General features: G+C 41.2%; 2 protein-coding genes across 7 annotated transcripts in view; one reads left to right on the forward strand and one right to left on the reverse strand.

Moving 5' to 3' along the window:
• The window catches only part of LOC106729820 (basic proline-rich protein-like), a 100398-nt gene extending 95585 nt beyond the window's left edge, over positions 1 to 4813 (reverse strand). Inside the window, exons 1-4 of the mRNA XM_032479018.1 lie at positions 4718 to 4813; positions 3696 to 4514; positions 3313 to 3384; positions 1407 to 1468 (exon numbers count right to left, since the gene is read on the reverse strand). Of these exons, the coding sequence (XP_032334909.1) occupies positions 1407 to 1468; positions 3313 to 3384; positions 3696 to 4514; positions 4718 to 4813 (1049 nt within the window). The remainder of the gene's footprint in view (positions 1 to 1406; positions 1469 to 3312; positions 3385 to 3695; positions 4515 to 4717) is intronic.
• The window catches only part of APP (amyloid beta precursor protein), a 259837-nt gene continuing 244966 nt past the window's right edge, over positions 3945 to 18815 (forward strand). For 3 of the 6 annotated variants that reach the window (XM_032476897.1, XM_032476907.1, XM_032476930.1), the window contains exon 1: positions 3975 to 4183. In XM_032476897.1, coding sequence (XP_032332788.1) covers positions 4127 to 4183 — 57 coding nt within the window. In that variant the 5' untranslated portion in view covers positions 3975 to 4126. Of the gene's footprint in view, positions 4184 to 18815 lie in introns of all 6 variants that reach the window. The other 3 variants (XM_032476915.1, XM_032476919.1, XM_032476923.1) reach the window with 3 other exon arrangements.

The raw sequence follows: 18815 nt of genomic DNA on the forward strand, positions 1-18815 counted from the left end.
GAGCTCACCTTCTGGCCTAGACTAAGACTGCTTTTGGTGGAAATCAGAAAACTCATAGAAAAAAACATATGTGGAATACTCTTTGACATAAATTGTAGCAATATTTTTTTTTGGATCTGTCTTCTAAAGCAAAGGAAATAAAAGCAAAAATAAACAAATTGGACCTAATTAAACTTAGAAGCTTTTGCACAGCAAAGGAAACCATTAACGAGATAAAAAGATAACCTACTAAATGGGAGAAAATATTTGCAAATGATATGACAGATAAGGGGTTAATATTCAAAATATATAAACAGCTCATACAACTCAACGTCAAAAAAAAAAAAATCTGATTAAAAAATGGGCAGAAGACCTGTATAGACATTTTTCCTAAGAAGATATACAGATGGCCAACAGGCATATGAAAAGATGCTCAACATGGTTACTCATCAGAGAAATGAGAATTAAATCTACCAGGAGATACGCCCTCACGACTATCAGAATGGCTGCCATCAAAAAGAATACAAATAAATGTTGAGAAGGATGCGGAGAAAAGGGAACCCATGTACTGCTGGTGGGGATGTAAATTGGTGTAGCCACTGTGGAAAACAGTATGGAGGTTTCTCAAAAAACCAAAAATAAAACTACCATATAAGCTAACAACATCATACCTGAGTGTATACCCCCAAAAATGAAAACACTAATTCAAAAAGATACAGGCACCCCAATGTTCATAGCAGCATTATTTACAATTACAAACACATGGAAGCCACGTAAGTGTCCATCAACAGATGAACGGATAAAGAAGATGTGATGTATATATTCAATGGAATACTACTCAGTCATAAAAAGAATGAAATTTTGCCATTTCAACAACATGGATAGACTCGGAGGATAGTATGCTAAGTGAAATAAGTCAGATGGAGAAAGATAAATTCTGTATGATATCATTTATATGGGGAATCTAAAAAAATAAAACAACCCAATGAATATAACAAAAAAGAAACAGACTCCCAGATATAGAGAACAAACAAGCGGTTACCAGTGGGGAGAGGGGAGGGAGGAAGGGCAAGGTAGGGGAAGGAGATTAAGAGGTACCAACTAATATGTATAAAGTAAATAAGCTATATGGATGTATTGCACAACACAGGGAATGCAGCCAATATTTTATAACAATTATAAATGGAATATAACTTTTACCAGTTATGAATCACTATATTGTACTTCTAAAACTTATATAATATTGCACATCAACTATACCTCAACAAAAAATAAGACTGCTTTTGGTGATATTTGCATGGCACAGACAACACCTTAAACACAAGATGACAAGAGATGTGGCTCAGCAGTACTCTGCATCAAATAGAGGGGAGATTCAGCAGCAAATGTGACCAACCTGAACCCATCCAATCCAATGCAACACTAACCTGCAGAGTGAGGTGGACAAGAGACTCCTCCACGCTGCAGTGGCCACAGCACTCTTGGAGGACTGTAAAACACACACACACACACACACACACACACACACACAGACAAATCAGAATGCATTTAGAGAACAGCCAGGGTGTGGCAGGAACCAGAAACAGGTTCCACTGTGCCACGTGTGCACCTGTTGAATGACGTGCCTGTGTTACTGTGCAAAGAGAGGACTCTGGAGGCAGGAGCAGCGTGAAAGCTGTTGGCAAATATGTGAAGATCTGTGACGTGGAAAAGACTTGTTTGGCTTGGCCACAGATGTACAACAAGGACCTCTGGGTGCGAGGTGAAAGGGACGGGATGTGGGCTTTCATTGGGTAAGAGCTTTCTAGTAACCAGAACAGCCAGAAGACAGAATGCACTGTCTGAGGAGTTAGGGAATGCCTCCCAAGCTGAGGCATTTAGGTCTAGGCTGGGAATGTTGTGGCGATTCCAGCCAATGGGTGCTCAGTCCCCTCCCCAGTGCTGAGTTCCAACTAGAGATGTTCTCCTATTTACTGCTCAGAGGATCCTGAAGACACCTCGGGGCAGGAAATGGCATTAAACACAGAACAGCGATAGTGGCTGAAAATTAAACACCATCAGGCTCTCTGAGTGGTGATGAAACAGGAGAAAATGTAAAGAACGTCCATCACTCTGACACAGTCAGGAGCTCATCACCCCCACGGAACATCTTCTCCAGGGATGGTGACTGCGGTGCATTTCAACAGGGGGAAGGGAAAGTGCCAAATCTAAGAACTTTTATTTTCATAGATTATAACCTCACCTCTGTATTTCCGAATTCTGTGCTCAGTAAAAGTCCCTTACTCTTAAAAATTGCTTCCTCCCTCCCAGGACTGACTTCATGGGCACACAATCGGTGTGGTCACAGAGTCCTGTTGTGCTCAGAAGGACCCTATTCTTGGTTAAATATTCTTAATTTTGGAACAAAAGGTCCCATCTTTTCATTTTGCACTGGACCCTGTAAAATTTAAGAGTTGGTCCTGCTCCTTTCCCGTCTTTGAGTCAAACTCCTCTCTGCATTCAATTGCTCCTACAAACCTTGGGCAGAGGGAATTGTGGTGGTGCCTAAATGTTTGGAAGCAACTGGGTTTTGCTGTCACTTGGGCATTTCTCTGCAGTCCCAACCGCTGTCAGCTTTGCGAGAAGTTCCCTCTCGGCAGCTTCCTCACTTCTCAACGGAAATAGTAACAGTAGGGGCCTCATTGGTTTTGGTAGGAAGTAAATGACTTAAAGCATGTTAAACAAATAATTCGCGGTAAAAAGTATTTGTCATTATTTGTTGAGGACATTCAAAGGTCATTCAGGGGAAAAAGTAACCCAGGGATCAGGCTTGGATGCTTAGAGGGGGTAAAGGCAGGAGACATCTAGAGAAGCTGGCAGAGAAACGCTGACATCTTGGGAAGGAAGTCTGCATCCTCCTTGGCCGAGCCATGAGCCCAGGGCCAGAGTCTGTGGCTTCATTCCGTCCCACCAGGCCCACTGTGGACTGTGGCTCAGAGACACCTGCTCCTTCAGGTCAACAGCAGGGGATACATCTGGGCAGTTCTAGACCATTCTAGACTCACTGGGCACTAACTCGGCATTGGACGGTGTGTGTTTAGGAGAAGGTGGCTTCCCAGAAGTTTCACTTCTGTAATTTAGGACAGACACAAGGAAGCACAAGGACGGAGTTGGAGGTCACAAGTTCTGAGGTATGGGGGTCGGTCATCTTTCCAGACCCCTTCCCTCTTAACTTTTACTTCACCCGCATCTCAGATTACATTCCTGTCTGATAAAAAAATCCCTGATGACATCCCCTTCTCAAAACAAAAACAAAAAAGACAACAAATAAACAAAAATTTAAAAGAAAACAACCTTTTTTTCAAGGAGAAGTAAATAGGTCGCCGCTTCTTCTCCGGGTCCGGCGCCCTGCTCCTTTGGTTCGGTCTAAAGATAGAAATTCCAGGTTGCTCGTGGCTGCTTTTGACGGAAAAAAAAATGAGGTTTTTTTGCTCTCCCAACGAGCAAAGGGATCCTATTTCCTTTAAGCTTGCCTTGTTCCCATTCTCTTCCAGAAACACCTCCCCCCACCTCTCCAAACCGAGACAAAAAACGGAATGCGGATAAAAACGCACCCCGCAGCAGCGCTTTATAAAAAGGCACCCCCGCGAGGCCTGCGGGGTCGGATGAGTCAAGCTCACGGGAACGAGCGGGGAGCGCTCCCGACTTTTCTGGAGCTCAAACGTCCTACGACTCACCTTCCCCTGATCCTGCACCGTCCCTCTCCGGGCCCCAGACTCTCCGTCCCACCGCTCGCGGGGCCAGGCGGCCGGCGGCGGGCGAGGCGCACGGGGAGCCGAGGGGAGCCGGGGCGCCGCACCTGTGGGCGCCGGGGACGCAGGCCCCTCCCCGGCGGAGCGGGCGCAGCTCACCGGCGGCGCCGCTAGGGGTCTCTCTCGGGTGCCGAGCGGGGTGGGCCGGATCAGCTGACTCGCCGGGCTCCGAGCCCCGCCGCCGCGCTGCTGCTCCGTCAGTTTCTTCGGCAGCCGTAGGAGAGAGCACCAGGAGCTGCGTGAGCGCGGGGCCATCGGAGACGGCGGCGGCGGCGGCGGCGGCGACACCGGCAGAGCAAGGGCGCGGCGGATCCCACTCGCACAGCAGTGCACTCGGTGCCCCGCGCAGGGTCGCGATGCTGCCCGGTTTGGCACTGGTCCTGCTGGCCGCCTGGACAGCTCGGGCGCTGGAGGTGGGTACCGCGCCTTGGAATGGGGGTGGGGGTACGGTGGGGACCCGATCCCTCTAAGTCTTTCGTCCAGAGAAGCTGGGGGCAGTTGAGGGGCCCCCTCTCCCCTCTGTGCCCTACGTCCCCGCTTGCGGGCGCCCTGCGCATCCCTGCCTCTGGCCCAGCCCTGCCCCGGGGACGCGCGCTCTGGCCCGCGGAGAGTGAGCGGGCTAGGCTTCGGGCGCCTGGGTCCGGGCCAGTTGGGGGCGAGAAGAAGAGGAGGCGATCCTGAGCTCAGACCCCGACTCAGTCCCTGCCTGGGGGCCGGGGGAGGCGAGAGACATCCAGAGGGGAGCTAGGGGAAGAGAGCACGTGGGGAAAACCGAAAACGCAGAGTCCCTGGATCCTATCCCCAAGTCTTGACCTCTGCCCTTCCCTTTCTCTCTGGCCCTGGGAAGGAGGAGTCGGGACAACTGGGCACCCCCGTCCCACTTCCCTTTGCCTTTCCGCCCGGGTTCACCTTCCCTTCGCATCCCCAACACCCCTTCCTTGCCCGACCTCCTCCTCCTTCCTCTTAGCGGCTGCTCGGGCTGCCGCCTGAGTGCGACCACAAGCAGGGTCGCGCACCACCCTCCTCAGGCAAACTTTGTACATTTCTGCGTCTCCCTTTTGTGTTAAGTTGCGAGAGATGGGAGGGGTCAGAGACCCACAGCCACCTCGTACCTTCCGCAAGCCAACACATCCCCGGCGTTCGCTCGCACCCTCAGATTGGCCTGGAGAGGCAGAAGGTCCCCGGGAACAAAAGCCGCGACACCCCGCCCTCGCCAGCCCGGGGCGCGGTAGGCTGAGCCGCGTTAGTCTGTGCGCCACCGAGGCTTCCGCCTGCCTCCCTTCCCCGCGCTGCGCGTCTGTCCCGGAGGGGGTTGGGGCGGCTCTAGGGAGCCTCAAGGCCCCTCTACTTCCCACCCACCCCCATCACCTCCGAGCCTTGCTAATTCGTTCTTGGTTGTAAAGTCCTTGGGGAGAAATACGCGGAGAGTGGGGTGTGCGTCTGGAAAGGCAGTTGCGGGCGGTGGGGAGGCACGAGCTCTCCCCTCCCGTGCATCAAAGGAGGTGTTTGTGCGATTAAGGCGCGGCCTCTTCCCGGGCAGCGCTGGGCACTATGGTTTAGCTCCTCTGGGGGCGTGGGCTGCTGGGAGGGTCCTCAGGGTCTTTTTTTTTAGGGTGCAGATAAAAAGGATTGAATTGAGTGAAGATTAAGACGGAGAAGATGGCGCCTCTGCAGTGCAGCAAAGAAAAGCTGTGTGGAGGCTGCAGCCTGGTAAAATCCACCCACCACTAGGTGTATAACAAGTCTTCCCCATTCAGCCAACTCTCGAACATTCAGCTCACGCCTGTGCAAAATGACTATTTTCCTTTTTATCTGAAGATGCCTAGAAATTGTTTGCGTGGATAGTTGGGGCAGAAAAGGTTGTATTTAACATCGTTTGGGTTTTCATTCGGTATCTTACCCTTTGTAGCCCCACCTTTCCCCATTTTCCCCCCCTTCCTTTTCCCTGCCTCATGGTAATTTTCCAAAAGAGCAATTTCTGGACAATTGTTTTCCTGTAATTCCACTGAGGCTACTGACTATCACAGCCTAGTGAAACCACACTGTGGCTTTTTAGTCCCTAATTTACAAGGTCATTGAACTTTTTCCCCTTCTGTGTTTTACCTACAAGTGGCTCAGGAAACTCCTCGGAGCTAGTTATGACAGTTTGTTTTAAGAGTTGAAGAATTTGGTTGACCATTAAAAAATGCATTTAATTAAGGAAAACTGGTTTTTCCCATATTTAAATTTACTCCTACAATTATTTCAGTTTTCCTGATTGTCTTACACACAATTAAAAAACACAAGTAATTAAAAGCATATCATATTCTTTATATTTGAAGCTTTTGCCAAAATGTAAATTTTTAACTTTTGGAACAACATTTTTTCCATGTGAAAGAAGGCAGAGTGCAGGCAGGTATGATTCAGACTTCTTTTTTAGCTGGTTTGATTGCATGTTTTGCTCCTTCTGCCATCGTTTTGGACATTTTCACTGGTTACTGTCACCTCCTTCAAAGGGTGGAGATCAGATTCACATTGGTTCATTTGCAAAGCATTAATGGAAGGGTAGGCAATTCACTCTAACGAGGTTTGAGGGGGATTTATCCAGCTAAATCTCTGTCCTCTGAAAAGATGTAATTATGAGTTGCCTGTCTCTTGCAGGGCTTAGAAAATAGGTCTACTGCAGATGGCTCGAAAAAAGAAATGAATAAGGGCAGTGATAATGGGGCCTCGGCTTCTTCTGGGGGAAATGTGATTACCTGAGCGGATGATTTTCCCTGGCATAGTGAAAGAAGAGGCGTTAAAAGGGCCCGGATGTTTGTTGATTTAAACTTGCTTCCTCTTAAGTTTTATTTTCCTGTGTTGTGGGGTTTAACCTAGTCACAATTATCTGCTTTGATAGCTGTGCTAATTCACAGATTCCAGATCCCTACTCACACTGACTAGGACTGTGCTAACAGTAGGTGCCTTGGCACAACACAGGGATGCTCAGATTTGATGGTGGGCTGTAAGGAGTCCTGGTCCTTGCTGATCCGTGGGAAGCCACAATAACCACAGGGCACCAGAGCTGCTCCCTTGTCACCCCAACCAGCAGAGGCGCCTGATGGGCACTCGGGAGGCCATTAGTACTGCAGAGAAGGACTCCAGGCAGACTGATGATCCCTGGTGCTGATTGGGAGAGTGAAGAGGCACGTGTAACTAAGGATCACAGGGTTAAATTAGGAATGACTGATTGTAAAAAGAAAAAAAGGAAAAAAAAGAATGTGATCCACTAAATATTGGGTCAAAGAAAAAAATGGAGAGGTTTTCTTTGTGGAAAAGGCTTTCTCCCTGTTGGTGGAGGAGCCCTGATTTTTATTACTGTTTATGGCTTACTAGAGACTTCTAGACAGATACTGGTATGAAGATGAAGGTTGTCGATCATTCTAGAAAGAAGCAGAGCTATCATGTGCCTTTTAGGTGGCTGTTAAACTGCCACTAAGGAATGTGGTAAAATTCAGTAGAAATGTAATTCTAACCTAGGTGGGGACATGTGTTACCTTAAGAGACTAAAAAACGTCTTTCATTAATGCACTTCTTTGACTCTGCCTCGTTATGTCAATTACAAATGCAAAGATAAAGCTTATAAATGTACTTTAAAAGTTAAGCTCCAGGACGTAAGGTTTAATTTGGCTTGCATACACCTTATTTCTCCCCACCCTCGTTCCCTGATCCCCAGGAAGTTTGCAGAGTAAATAAGACAGGCACATGATTACAAAAGAAAACACAAAGTGTTAAGCACCAAGAGGAAAGTACAAATTAAGCCATATCCTGAGTAAAACTATTAGCAGTTTAAACATCTATATTTAAGGAATGAAGAAACAGGAGGATGAGATAATCCTGGAGAATTGCCTGGTGGTTCATTTTCAGCCAGGTTTGTATCTCAGGTCCTGGGAAGGGTGATTAAGTCTTTGCAGTTACAGTATTTGTTTACCTACCTCTGTCCACTTTTCCACTCTGAGACACACACACACACACACACACCCTGAGGGTGCGGGTGGAGCAAGTGTGGGATTTGATTTTCTTAGTCTCTCCATCTATTCATTTGGAACATTTTTTATTGCTTCTCATTTTGAGCCAAGCTCTGTCCTGCAGCCCTGAAGATAGTGTGGTGAACCAAACAGTCTTTTGCTTCAGGAAGCTTCCAGTCAAGGAGGGAAGACAGAGAATAAAAGAATCATTATAAACATGTGTTCATGAGCAGTGACAGATGCCTTGACGGAAAGGGAGAGTGCAGGGTACACTGTGGAGAGGAGCAGGGAAGTCCCAGTGGGGAGCTGAGGGGCTAAAGGCAGCATCTTCAGTAGGACCTTGGCTGAGGGAGTGAGTCCGAGAGGAAAAACATGATTCACTGAGCAGCAACAAGGAGGGTAGGGAAAATAAAGTACTTCACTCGTTTTCTGTTTTGTTTTGTTTTGTTTTTCCTGGTAGTTTTCTACCTCTCTGGGTTCTACTTGACTAAATGATAAAATGGTTTCCTTTTCCTAGTGGGACCTCACATACAAATGTATGGAGTGGGAATTGCTCACACAATCTTCTGCACATCCTTGGGAGCACTGTCACCCCGTGTCTCTCAGCCAGTATCCAGTTACACCCTCATGAGTGGCTGGAGGAAGACAGAGGTGGCAGGTGGAGGTGGCCAAAGTGAAGCACTGAGCAGACCTGAATGAGTAGCACGTTTAAGCAAGAAAATATCTATTTCTTAATTTTTATTATTGTTAATGAAAAGCAAAGAGTATCTGAACCCTCAAACTAGGTTTGGAAATGGAAACCATAGTGAAGAGGACAATGTTATGTAACTATGCCTGCAGTTTAACGTGGATAGTTTAAGAAATAACCATTTCAGTGAGGTCACTATCTGGTAAATAAGATAACCTGGTGAATTTTTTTTCTTTGGAAAAGATACCTGGTGAATTTTCCTCTTCAGATTAATGGTTAATAGATATGCCTTACTGGTACCTTTTTAGAAGTAGAAATCTACCCCAAACTGGATTCGAATGACTCTAGGAATAAAGTAATTCATTAAAAAAAAAACAGCCTGGACACGTTCATGAACTAATACTTCTCTGAAAAACAGTTGCCTGATAGGTTAGTTAGCTGACTTCAACGTGGAATACAGAGAATTCAGTATGAAATCTTAGCTGAGATGGAGAACTCAGGGGCCATTTTATTTAGACTTTGTGGGGCTATATTTGGAAGAAACATGCAGTAGAGATTTAGCTTGAGCATTGCTAGGATTATAGTATTTTATGAAAGAAGGTAGTGGTTGAAATGGGGAAAATGAGAGGCTTTTAAAAGCCAGCTCTCTGGAAAGTGGAATTGTTCCTACATTTATAGCCTTGATTTCGACATCAATGTGATGTCAGGCCAGCAGCCAAGTTGTGGGGTTTCTCACGTGTTCAGGGAAGGTAGCATCCCGCAGTGATCAAGAGCCTGGACCGAGCCAGGAATGACTGGGCATAAATCCTGGCTCCGGCCCTTTTGAGCTATTGACTGTGGGCCTGCTCGTGTCTCAGTTTTTCCCTTTGTAAAATGGGGATAATATTGCGTATGGTTGTTGAAGATAGAGTTAATGTATGTGTAAATTGCTTGGAGTAGTATATGAGTTTATATATATATACGCACATATATGCACATATATATGTATATATATATATATAAAAAACATGACACATTATGAAAACTCCATGTTAGTTACAATTACTGTTTATGATGATGTGAAATAGATATATTGAATCTCATACGCTGTTGAAAGTTAAAAAAAGGGTATATGATGTTTCACTTATTGACTGATGCACTTGCTAACCAGTTAAGATTATTGCAGGCATTTGGCAGTATGTTCATGAAAAGAATGAGTGAATTTGATTGAAATTTTAAAAAAGACATTGCAGATAAGATTTTTACCACATATAAAATTTTTTAAATACATGTTATAAAATTTCATTGATGAAATATTCATAGGTATTTTATATTTCATTTGGCTTTTTGGAAAACCATTAAAACAATTCATGCTCGTAGAAAAACTTGAACAGTACAGAAATGTGTAAAAAGTGTAAGCACTCATTACGCAAATGGGAAAGACCTGTTTTAAATGTTTGCACACCCTGGCAGCTTGCTACACATGTCTGATATTGGGCAAGTTTATATTCTGGCTCAATTATTAACTCAGCTATTGGTTGACTATCAGCTATGTGCAGAGCTGTGAATAACTTGGTTTAGTTTTAAGCAAAGCCTATTCTAGAAAAATGAATAAACATGTTTTGCCAATCTAGGCAGAAATAGAAGATTTCAAATGCCAGCAAAAGAATTTTGATCTTACCTAAATGCTTGAAATGATCTTCATCAGAGGGCGAGGAAACCAAAAAGCAGACTGCTTGAGAAGATAGCCTTTATGTAAGAAATCAGTTTACAAAATAAAATGAATTATATTACTAGCCAGATGATGGTAAGCTCTGAAACTTTATCCTGATCTACTGCTTAATTAAAAGGCATCCTTTTTTAAATCAGCATACTTTCCTCATTATAAAATAAAAGGTTTTTCAATCTCAGTTTCAAAATTAGGCTAACGATATTTGAGAATACCCTAAATTAGTAATACTGTGGTTAAGGTATGATTAACACATTGAAGAATCAATAAGCCAAGTCCCAAGGAATCTATATGGGTTTTTTTTTTTAACTCACACCAGCTCAGGTATTTATCCTTGTCCTGCTCAATCAAAATAAGTGGATTCAAGTAGGAGGAGATAATTAATGTAGCTGTGTTTGAACGTCGTACACAGAGTAGATACAGTGAGGAATGAAGGTACCACAACCACATAGTAGGGTCAATGCGCAGGGGCAAGGAATAAGCAAGATAAACATTTCAGAAAAGGAAATAGAACAGTAAGCTTGTTTTGTAGATGAACAAGTTCTAGAATTCTTAAGGTCTGACTAGTGATGCACCCCAGTGTTGGTATCTTCTAGTTTCCAGAGGGTCTCTCTGTCTCTTTTTATTTTTTCTTCCCAAGTTGAGATGATTTTTAGCTGAGAAATTTCAGTACGAAAAAAATTTTGAGTGATTTTTTTTTCTTGCTGCTATGAGATTGTTCTTTGCCTTATTCTCGTTTGTAGAGAATCTAATTTGTCCTATGTGCTCAGTTCGCTTCCATAGAAATCTGCATACTATCTTCACTAGAGGATGTTAGGCATCCTAGATGATTAAGACAAATTACTTTCAGCCTCAAAGAATGCTTAGGAGAATAAGAGGTCTGCTCTATCAAGAAAAGTCATTTTGTATTAGATGAAGAAATGCATTATTACTCTTGTTGCTTTGTTAAATTTCAGAGCCTTAATGGCTGTGATATGTTTTGACCCCATGGAGACATTTTACAGGAATAAAGACAGGTTTAATTCTACTCTTGAGATGCAGTTATACACTTTAGACCTGACCTCTTACCCCCTCAGTGACCACAAACTCGTTTGTTGTTTCTCTTGTCTGCACATGCTTGATTACAGTAAAATTAACAAGACAACATAATTTTTATTTTTAGTCAAAAATGAAGACAATAGTATGGTCTATTGAGGCTTGGTTACTTCAAAAAAGGACTTTTTATGTTTGCTCTTTCTATGGGATGGCTTTTCAAAAACATAATTATTGTTTTTATAAATAGCACGACTCAGTCATTTTGTAATGGAATTAACAGGCACACATGATACAGATAGGTAAGTACTACTTTGTAACCATATTTATTGATTTTTTTTGTCTTTCAAAAAAAGAGTCCTTTTCTACTTTGAAGGTTGAGCCTTAAAACTGATGCAAATTTTTCGAAATCTTAGCCTAACTCTCCAGAGACTAACATAAATCTTACCATACGAGAAATGATATTTGAGAGCAAATATTCCTCATGTTGATGCTCTTAATTGCTTGTTACGGTTTATTTAAAACAAATACAGGCTTATCATTGCGGTATATTGGTTTTAAGACATGTGATGAGTTCTTAAAGAACTCCCATAGAAACTTGCAAATATGCAGACTGATCATTCTAAGAATAATTTATTCAGATACTTACATATGAAATGAATTAGCAGTTTAAAATTAAAATCAAATTTCTATAGAAAAGTGTTAACAGAAACCTAGATTTTTATGGGCACACCCAGAAAAGGAAAATTCACTCCTTTGTTTAACCAATACTTTTTAGGTCCTTCCCCTCAGAGGAGCTTACAATCTAATGAGAGGCAGACAGAATAAACAGCAAATAGTAGGGGACTTGGGAAAAATTAAGTTGGGTAAGGGGGTAGGGGTTTGCTAGATGGCAGTTGGCTGTGAGTGTGGTATTTTATGTGATATTATCAGAAAAGTTCTCTGATCTAGGCACCACCCAAATGTTAACTTAGATACCTGGAGGAGAGAGCTATTTAGTCACTGTGATGTAAAACAATACCTGGGGACAAGGGATCTACTTTGGTGGTTAGATATTAAAAACAAAAATGGTGGAGCAGAGAAGTTGATATTGCCTGTGATCCCAAACTGTTTCCTATAATTTGTTTCCCCACTCAACGACAATGCCTAGTAGTATTTACTAAGTGTTTGTTAAATGTTTTAAATGAATACTCTAGGAATTTTATACTTTAGTGATGAAAAATTATGTACTTGATTCTTGGCAGTTGAATTAACTTCTCATGTTTAAAAAAATTGTGAATGACACCTAACTACATGTGTTCAGAAAAAAATAAAAGCCTCTTTAGTAAGATTCATTTTTCAGCCTTTTCTAGAGCATTTTATTGTGAAAAGATTTCATAAATGCTCAATAACTTCATTGGCAACTCTTCATTTCAGAAATTCAGCTGACTCAGCAAAAAAGGCCTTGTTTTTGAAATATTCCACCAGCCCTCTGGCTGGCACACTTTCAGTTGAGGGTAACTAGAAATGATTTTCTTTGAAGAAGAGGGTGGAATTCAGAAAGAATACATTGTGTATTAGAATGAAATTGAGTGGCTATCAAAATGAAAATTTCATTATCATTGTATTTTTTCAGTTTGCTGCTTTTGGCCATTTTTCAGCTAACATCCACTTGTTAATTCAGTGTGAACCAGGATAGAAATTGGCCCTTTAAGAAAAAATTGAAATTCTGTTACTCATATTCTCTTAAAGAACTCTTCAAATTCAAGGCCTGAAACCAGTGCCACTATGTGCTATTAACTAGACGGGCACTGAAAATCTAATTGAGGTCATTATAATTAGCCTTGTGTCTTGCCAGTGTTTTCTCAGACTTGTTTTTAATGTTTTGTGTCAAGTGTCAAATCCTCTTAAATCACAGAACCCAGAAATTTTAAATCCATTGAAAGTAAACTAAATTTTAGAATCCTGTGGTGGTTTTGTGTGGGACAGGTCCTTGGCTGGTAGGATGACTGAACAGGAAGGCAGCTTACATATTGCTGTTAGTTTAAGGAATTGTGAAGGGCTCCTTTCAAGAGTACATTTGTGACCAAATTATAATTTTGGAATCACTGCATACTTGTTCAGTGAAGTATGATCAGAGGGAATCCTCTGAGCGTGGCCATGTGACTGGATGGCTGAGACAGCCTGCTAGATGGAGCGATCTTAAGACAGTGTAAGTCCTGGGAACTTGCAACTGAGTAATTAACCAACATGCCTTTGGAGATATCCAGGACAAAGATAACGACTAGTAATGACAGGGAGGACACACTTAAGTAAACAAATAGGAAGCAGACCCACCCAATTCCTAGGTAATTTCGTCCTTTGTCTTTACTTGCCATTTGAATATTTCACTTCACTTTTGTGAGCCTGGATTCGAAGGTTAAGTTTGTATCTTTGTGAATTTTCTAGGTGGTGTTTATAAGGACACAGCTGGGAAGTACTCTGTTTGTTGGCAGTTTCTGTGTGTGTGTTTTTAGTTGTATTTATTGATTTCATAAATAGCCAATAAAGAGAAAAACATTTTAGCATTTTTTTTTCCTGGAGGAAAACAAAAGACATTGGTTAAAATATCATTCTAAGGGTTTATTACCATTGTTAAATTATTTATACGTAAAAAAAATCTGACATGTACCTTCATGGTCTTTTGCTCATTCATCTCAGAAATGTAGCATGTGAGACACAAACCCAAACCCATCGATCAATTCTTCTGTTAGCAGATGAGGGGGAAGTTTAATGCAGGATGTTTAATTGGCTGTTTGTATAATGTGTTCACCTGTTTTGTCTCTAGTCCAAATTTTCTCAGGGCATTTGTGATTGCCTTCTGTGATACTGACACTGATTTGGAGTTATGATTTTTCATTATTATTAATTTTTTATCTCACTGCATTTTTCTCCTACTTTCCTTGAATTTTTAAAAATATCATTCATTTTTTGGACGCATACTGGATGCCTTCTGTGTTTCTGGGTGACAGGAGCCGTAGAATCTTCTTGGGACTGTGAGTAAACAGAGAAGGGACTCAGTCTGTTCCTTGAAGAATTCGCAGCCTGACAGGGGAAGAAAGAGATGGAGAAGTAATTAGGTACAGTGGGCCAAAGGCCACAATGGCCGAAGGTACAAAGTCTTCATAGAGAAGGCTGGCAGCATTTGAACTGAGTTTTAAGGATGAGTGGAGGTTAACTGGGGCATGGTAGAGCTTTACAGATAGAAGGAACAGCAAGGGTGTAGATGGGATAAAAGAGGAAGCCATGGAAATGTAGATGGAGGAGATGGTATGGAGGTTAAGAGCTTTGGATGCCTTAATGAGTTTGAATTTCATTTTCTCAGCAATGGGGCACTTTTAGATGTTCCTAAAATGGGGGTAACCATTGATGGCTATGGATCAGTTAGGTTTAAGAGACATTGTCAATGTCTGCTTCATCTTGTAGCCAGATGTTCCTAAAATGGGGGTAGCCATTGATGGCTGTGGTCTGGTACATGCGGTCTGTTAGCTGGGAGTATTGCCACCAGGAGTACGTTCCAGGTTTTCTTCTGATAAAGGAACGGTAGGGTATTGGGTAATAATTGGCATTCTGGGATGCAGAGGGAATACAATACAAAAGGATACAGAGGGAAGTGGGTAGATTAATAAACTTGTTGAACCAAACCAAAGGAAAGATTCTTCATAAACAATTAGAGAAGGTTTTTGGCTTTTGCCCACTTCTCCTTATCTGCTCAGGAAGCATATCTTTGGGGAGTGATGGAGGAGGAGATGGGGAATGCTATTTTATTTTTATGGCAGGAACACCCAAGAGCTAAGCCTTCACACTGGTGGATTGTACCAAGGTGGTTTAGACTCCTGTTCCTGGAGATCCTTCCAATCAGAGTGATGGAAACAGGGCTAATTCCAGTGGCTCGGTGGGTAGTGATGGCAGTGTCAGTTTACTCTCTCCGCTGGTGAAGCATCTTTGATGTTTTCTAGAGACTTGCCTAAAGCACCTTTGTTGTTGTGCTTGTTCTTTGAAAGGAACAGCAGATAAAACAAACTTTGAAGTTTTTAGAAAAGAGGGTGATCCTGAGAATCTTTTTTGAGCTAGATTTCTCTACCTTTTCTGTTGCTATACAGCCTTTCAGGTCTGTTTATGTGCACCTATTATTAAAACAGAATGGAAACATCTATGGAAAAGAGGAAATTAAGCCTTAATATACTTACATCAGTAAAAATGGGACTGCCGTTTTAAAATTCATCTTATTACTTATCTATTTTCTTACTCACTTCAGTTTTCTAGATGTGGACAAATGAAGATACTTACCCAAAAGTATGTGATGAAATAAGATATGGGAGAAAAACTTGGAGCCTTGACCAGGCTTGATATAACCAGCCACATTAGGGGGTGTTTGAGGTTTATAGTAAACATTTTATCAGCATCTGAAGATTTATTTACATATTGTACATGGCTCCGTCTTAAGGAAATGTCTACAGTATCATGGTTCCTCGTGAACTACTTTTGGTTTTATTTTCTTCGTTTCTTTTTGAACCCTTGGTTCTCTTTAAGAGTAGTCAAAAGCATAGTTCAAGTTTGATCATCTTAAGTCTTGACATTTCTTTCCTTTTTTATTTTGAAGTGTTCGTCAAAGAAAATATTTTATCTTATCATTTCAAAGACTGCCTTCAGAAAAACAGTTGACAGTTTGTTGTTGACCGATCATGACAAACAGAAAGAGTAGCCAGTATGTGTTTGAGTATATATTTCTCACACATTACCCTGGTCATATTTTGAAATTCTTTTTTTTCCCCATCAAAAGAGTGGGTGGTAATTTATATCATGTAAGTTTGAAAATTTGTTTTAATTATATTAGCTAGAACTTGAAAATGTAAGAAAATCTTGTTCTTTAAGTTGGGCATAGTTTTCTAAGGGTCATGTAGTTTATATAATTTGAGAAACTTTATTTTAAAAATTTACTTATTATTATTGTTAATTTAATTTAATTTAATTTAATTTAATTTAATTTTTTTACAATTTCCCCAAAGGACATACTTTCTTCTGAATTCTGTTCTGCTTTCATATATCTGAAAATACTTGACTTAATTACTGAGTTTAAGCCCAGTCTGAAATGGTTGTGCCTTTAGTTGGTTCTGGATTGCAGTTAGTCTGTTGCCTACTTTATTGACTTTAAATAATTGGTAGTTGATTTTGCAGGGAATTAGATGAGTATCTTTGTTTAAGATCTTCTAATTGAAAAGTTGACAGTCCAAGAAAACGTTCTGAGAAGAACATTCATTCTCAGCTTACCTGAATCTTGTAAATATTTTATTGGCTGTGTTCATAGTATGTTGTATTTCTAAGTAAACAAGCTCTCTAGAAACAATCTCTGCTTCTCTGATCATTTAAAATACATTAAATTAATTGATACAGATTGCAAAAATAGTGGAAAAGTTTCTAGTTCGATATCAATGAAATGTGTTCCCTCCATGCAAGTTCACTGTAGCTGTTCCTATTGAATTCAAATGTGAGTTTAAAAAAAGAAGGTTGTGATCATCTTTATGAAGTAAACTCAATTATTACTTTAAATATATATTCAATTCAAAGGAAACTGAAAACATGTTGTGCCTGTGTGAAGGTGCCATCCATCTAGGGTTATGTTTAAAGCCTACGGTTGATAGTTAAGATTAAGCCTTACAGTAAATGAAATGATATTGATTATTTTTAGGCCCAATGTTATTTTCTATTGATTCGTTGGTGAGCAGAATTAGAGAACAAAATCATGGCTTTAAGACAGCCTTTTTTAAGTACTACATGGGAATGATAAGCCCTGAATCCTAACAGTGAAGAGCCAGGGAATGGCAGCATTCCATTCAGGTGTCCTCTTGATGTCACTTGCTCTCAGTGTTCCTCTGACCCTCATATAAAGCCCAGGCTTAACTCTAAAGCAGGGCTATCCAATAAAAGTGTAATGAGACCACAGATAGAATCTAAAATTTCCTAGTAGCCACATTAAAGAAAACAAACTGGCCAAATTAGTATGTTTTATTGGCTCCAATAAATGAAAAATATCATTTCAACATGTAGTTAGTCTAAACATTACTAATGAAATAGATGACATTCTTTTTTTTTTTTTTTCATTTTATATCTTCAAAATTTTACCCATAGAGCATATCTGAATTCGGACCAACCACATTTCATGTAGTCAATAAGCCATATATTGCTCGTAGCCGCCATATTGGACAGTGCAGCTGTAGAAGGGCCAACTCAACCTTCTACTTTCTAGGAAAAGAATCAGGTTTTGGAGCAGGTAGTATCCGTAAGACCTCCTTTCTGTGCCCCCTTATTTTACAGATGAAGAAACTTGGATCTGGAAATGTTGCCCAATATCACTTCAGATATTAAGGGTCAAAGCCCAATCCTTGTCCTCTGGCTTCTAATCTTTCTTCATCACTGATTCTTCCTTCTTCTTTCCCATGTTGCTGTGTCTGCTTGAATATGTACTGACGTTAGGTGGTTGCTATCAGTTAAATATTGAGCCAGGAGCTTTGAGAAAATCTGGCCCACTTGATGAAGGCATGGTCTGATCCAGACAAAACTCTTTTTAGGGGCAGGATAAAAAAAATTATAGGCATATCTAGAATCTTTCAGTGGAATAGTAATGGGAGATGATTCTGGGTCCAGTGGTTAGTTTTGTCTTTTTCTGGAGTGGGCACTGTTGGAGTAGGAGGTGGATGGACCCTTTGGGACCCAGAGTATGTGACTGGAACATTGGTTGAAATGTCAACTGCCCACTGAAAGCAAAGGAGATCAGCAAGGCATTATGTACTATACACAACTTGTTGTGTGTGTGAGGTCTGTTCCTGGAAACAGTGGGTTAAGCTTGCTTTCTTTTTCTTTTTTCTTCCAATTTTTGGAAGGCTGCCCGTGTGTGTGCCCATAGTTCTTACTCAGTTATACTCAGAGTATAATATTTTTTGACAACTTAAGCCCAGTGCACTCCTGGCATGTAAGGTGGTTATTTTCCGAGTGCAAGCAAATGTGGAAAGCTTACCGCCCAGCATTGTGGGCTGGTGAAGGCAGGGGTTTGATATACTCCTGGGGTTACTGCTATAAAGTATTTGTTTTACAATATGAAGATGCCCAGTGAGTGAACTTTTAAAGTTGGAAGTTATTGTAAAATATTTATCAGTCTGGAATATTGTAGACTATATGAGTGCTTTGAAGAGAGTTTAAGTTTATTCTATGACTTAGGTTTAGTGATTTTAGACTTTAAGTGTTAAACTTGACAATTTTTCTATGTGAAACTTAGGACTTCTCATCTGTGGTTAGACTTTACCCACAAGGCGCATTAGATCTTTAAGTTAAGCATGCACCATATTTTCTTTAATATTCTATGATGAAAATAATTGCATTTTGCAAATGCAGGTGTGGGACGATGCTTAGAGGATTCATGGCTTGCAGGAAAAAATAAAAGTATAGGGATATCTGAATCTCCTCTGGCAGTAGTGTATTAAACTTAAAAAAAACATGTCTTCCATCCTAAAAAAAGACCACCTTTTTTTTTTTTTAAAGCAGTTTTCCATATATTTTTCATAGTACATATAACCAAGAAGAACAGAAGTTTAGAGCTTTCAACTGTTTGAGGG

Source organism: Camelus ferus, chromosome 1, assembly GCF_009834535.1.
Source record: "Camelus ferus isolate YT-003-E chromosome 1, BCGSAC_Cfer_1.0, whole genome shotgun sequence".
NCBI classification, from domain to species: domain Eukaryota; kingdom Metazoa; phylum Chordata; class Mammalia; order Artiodactyla; family Camelidae; genus Camelus; species Camelus ferus.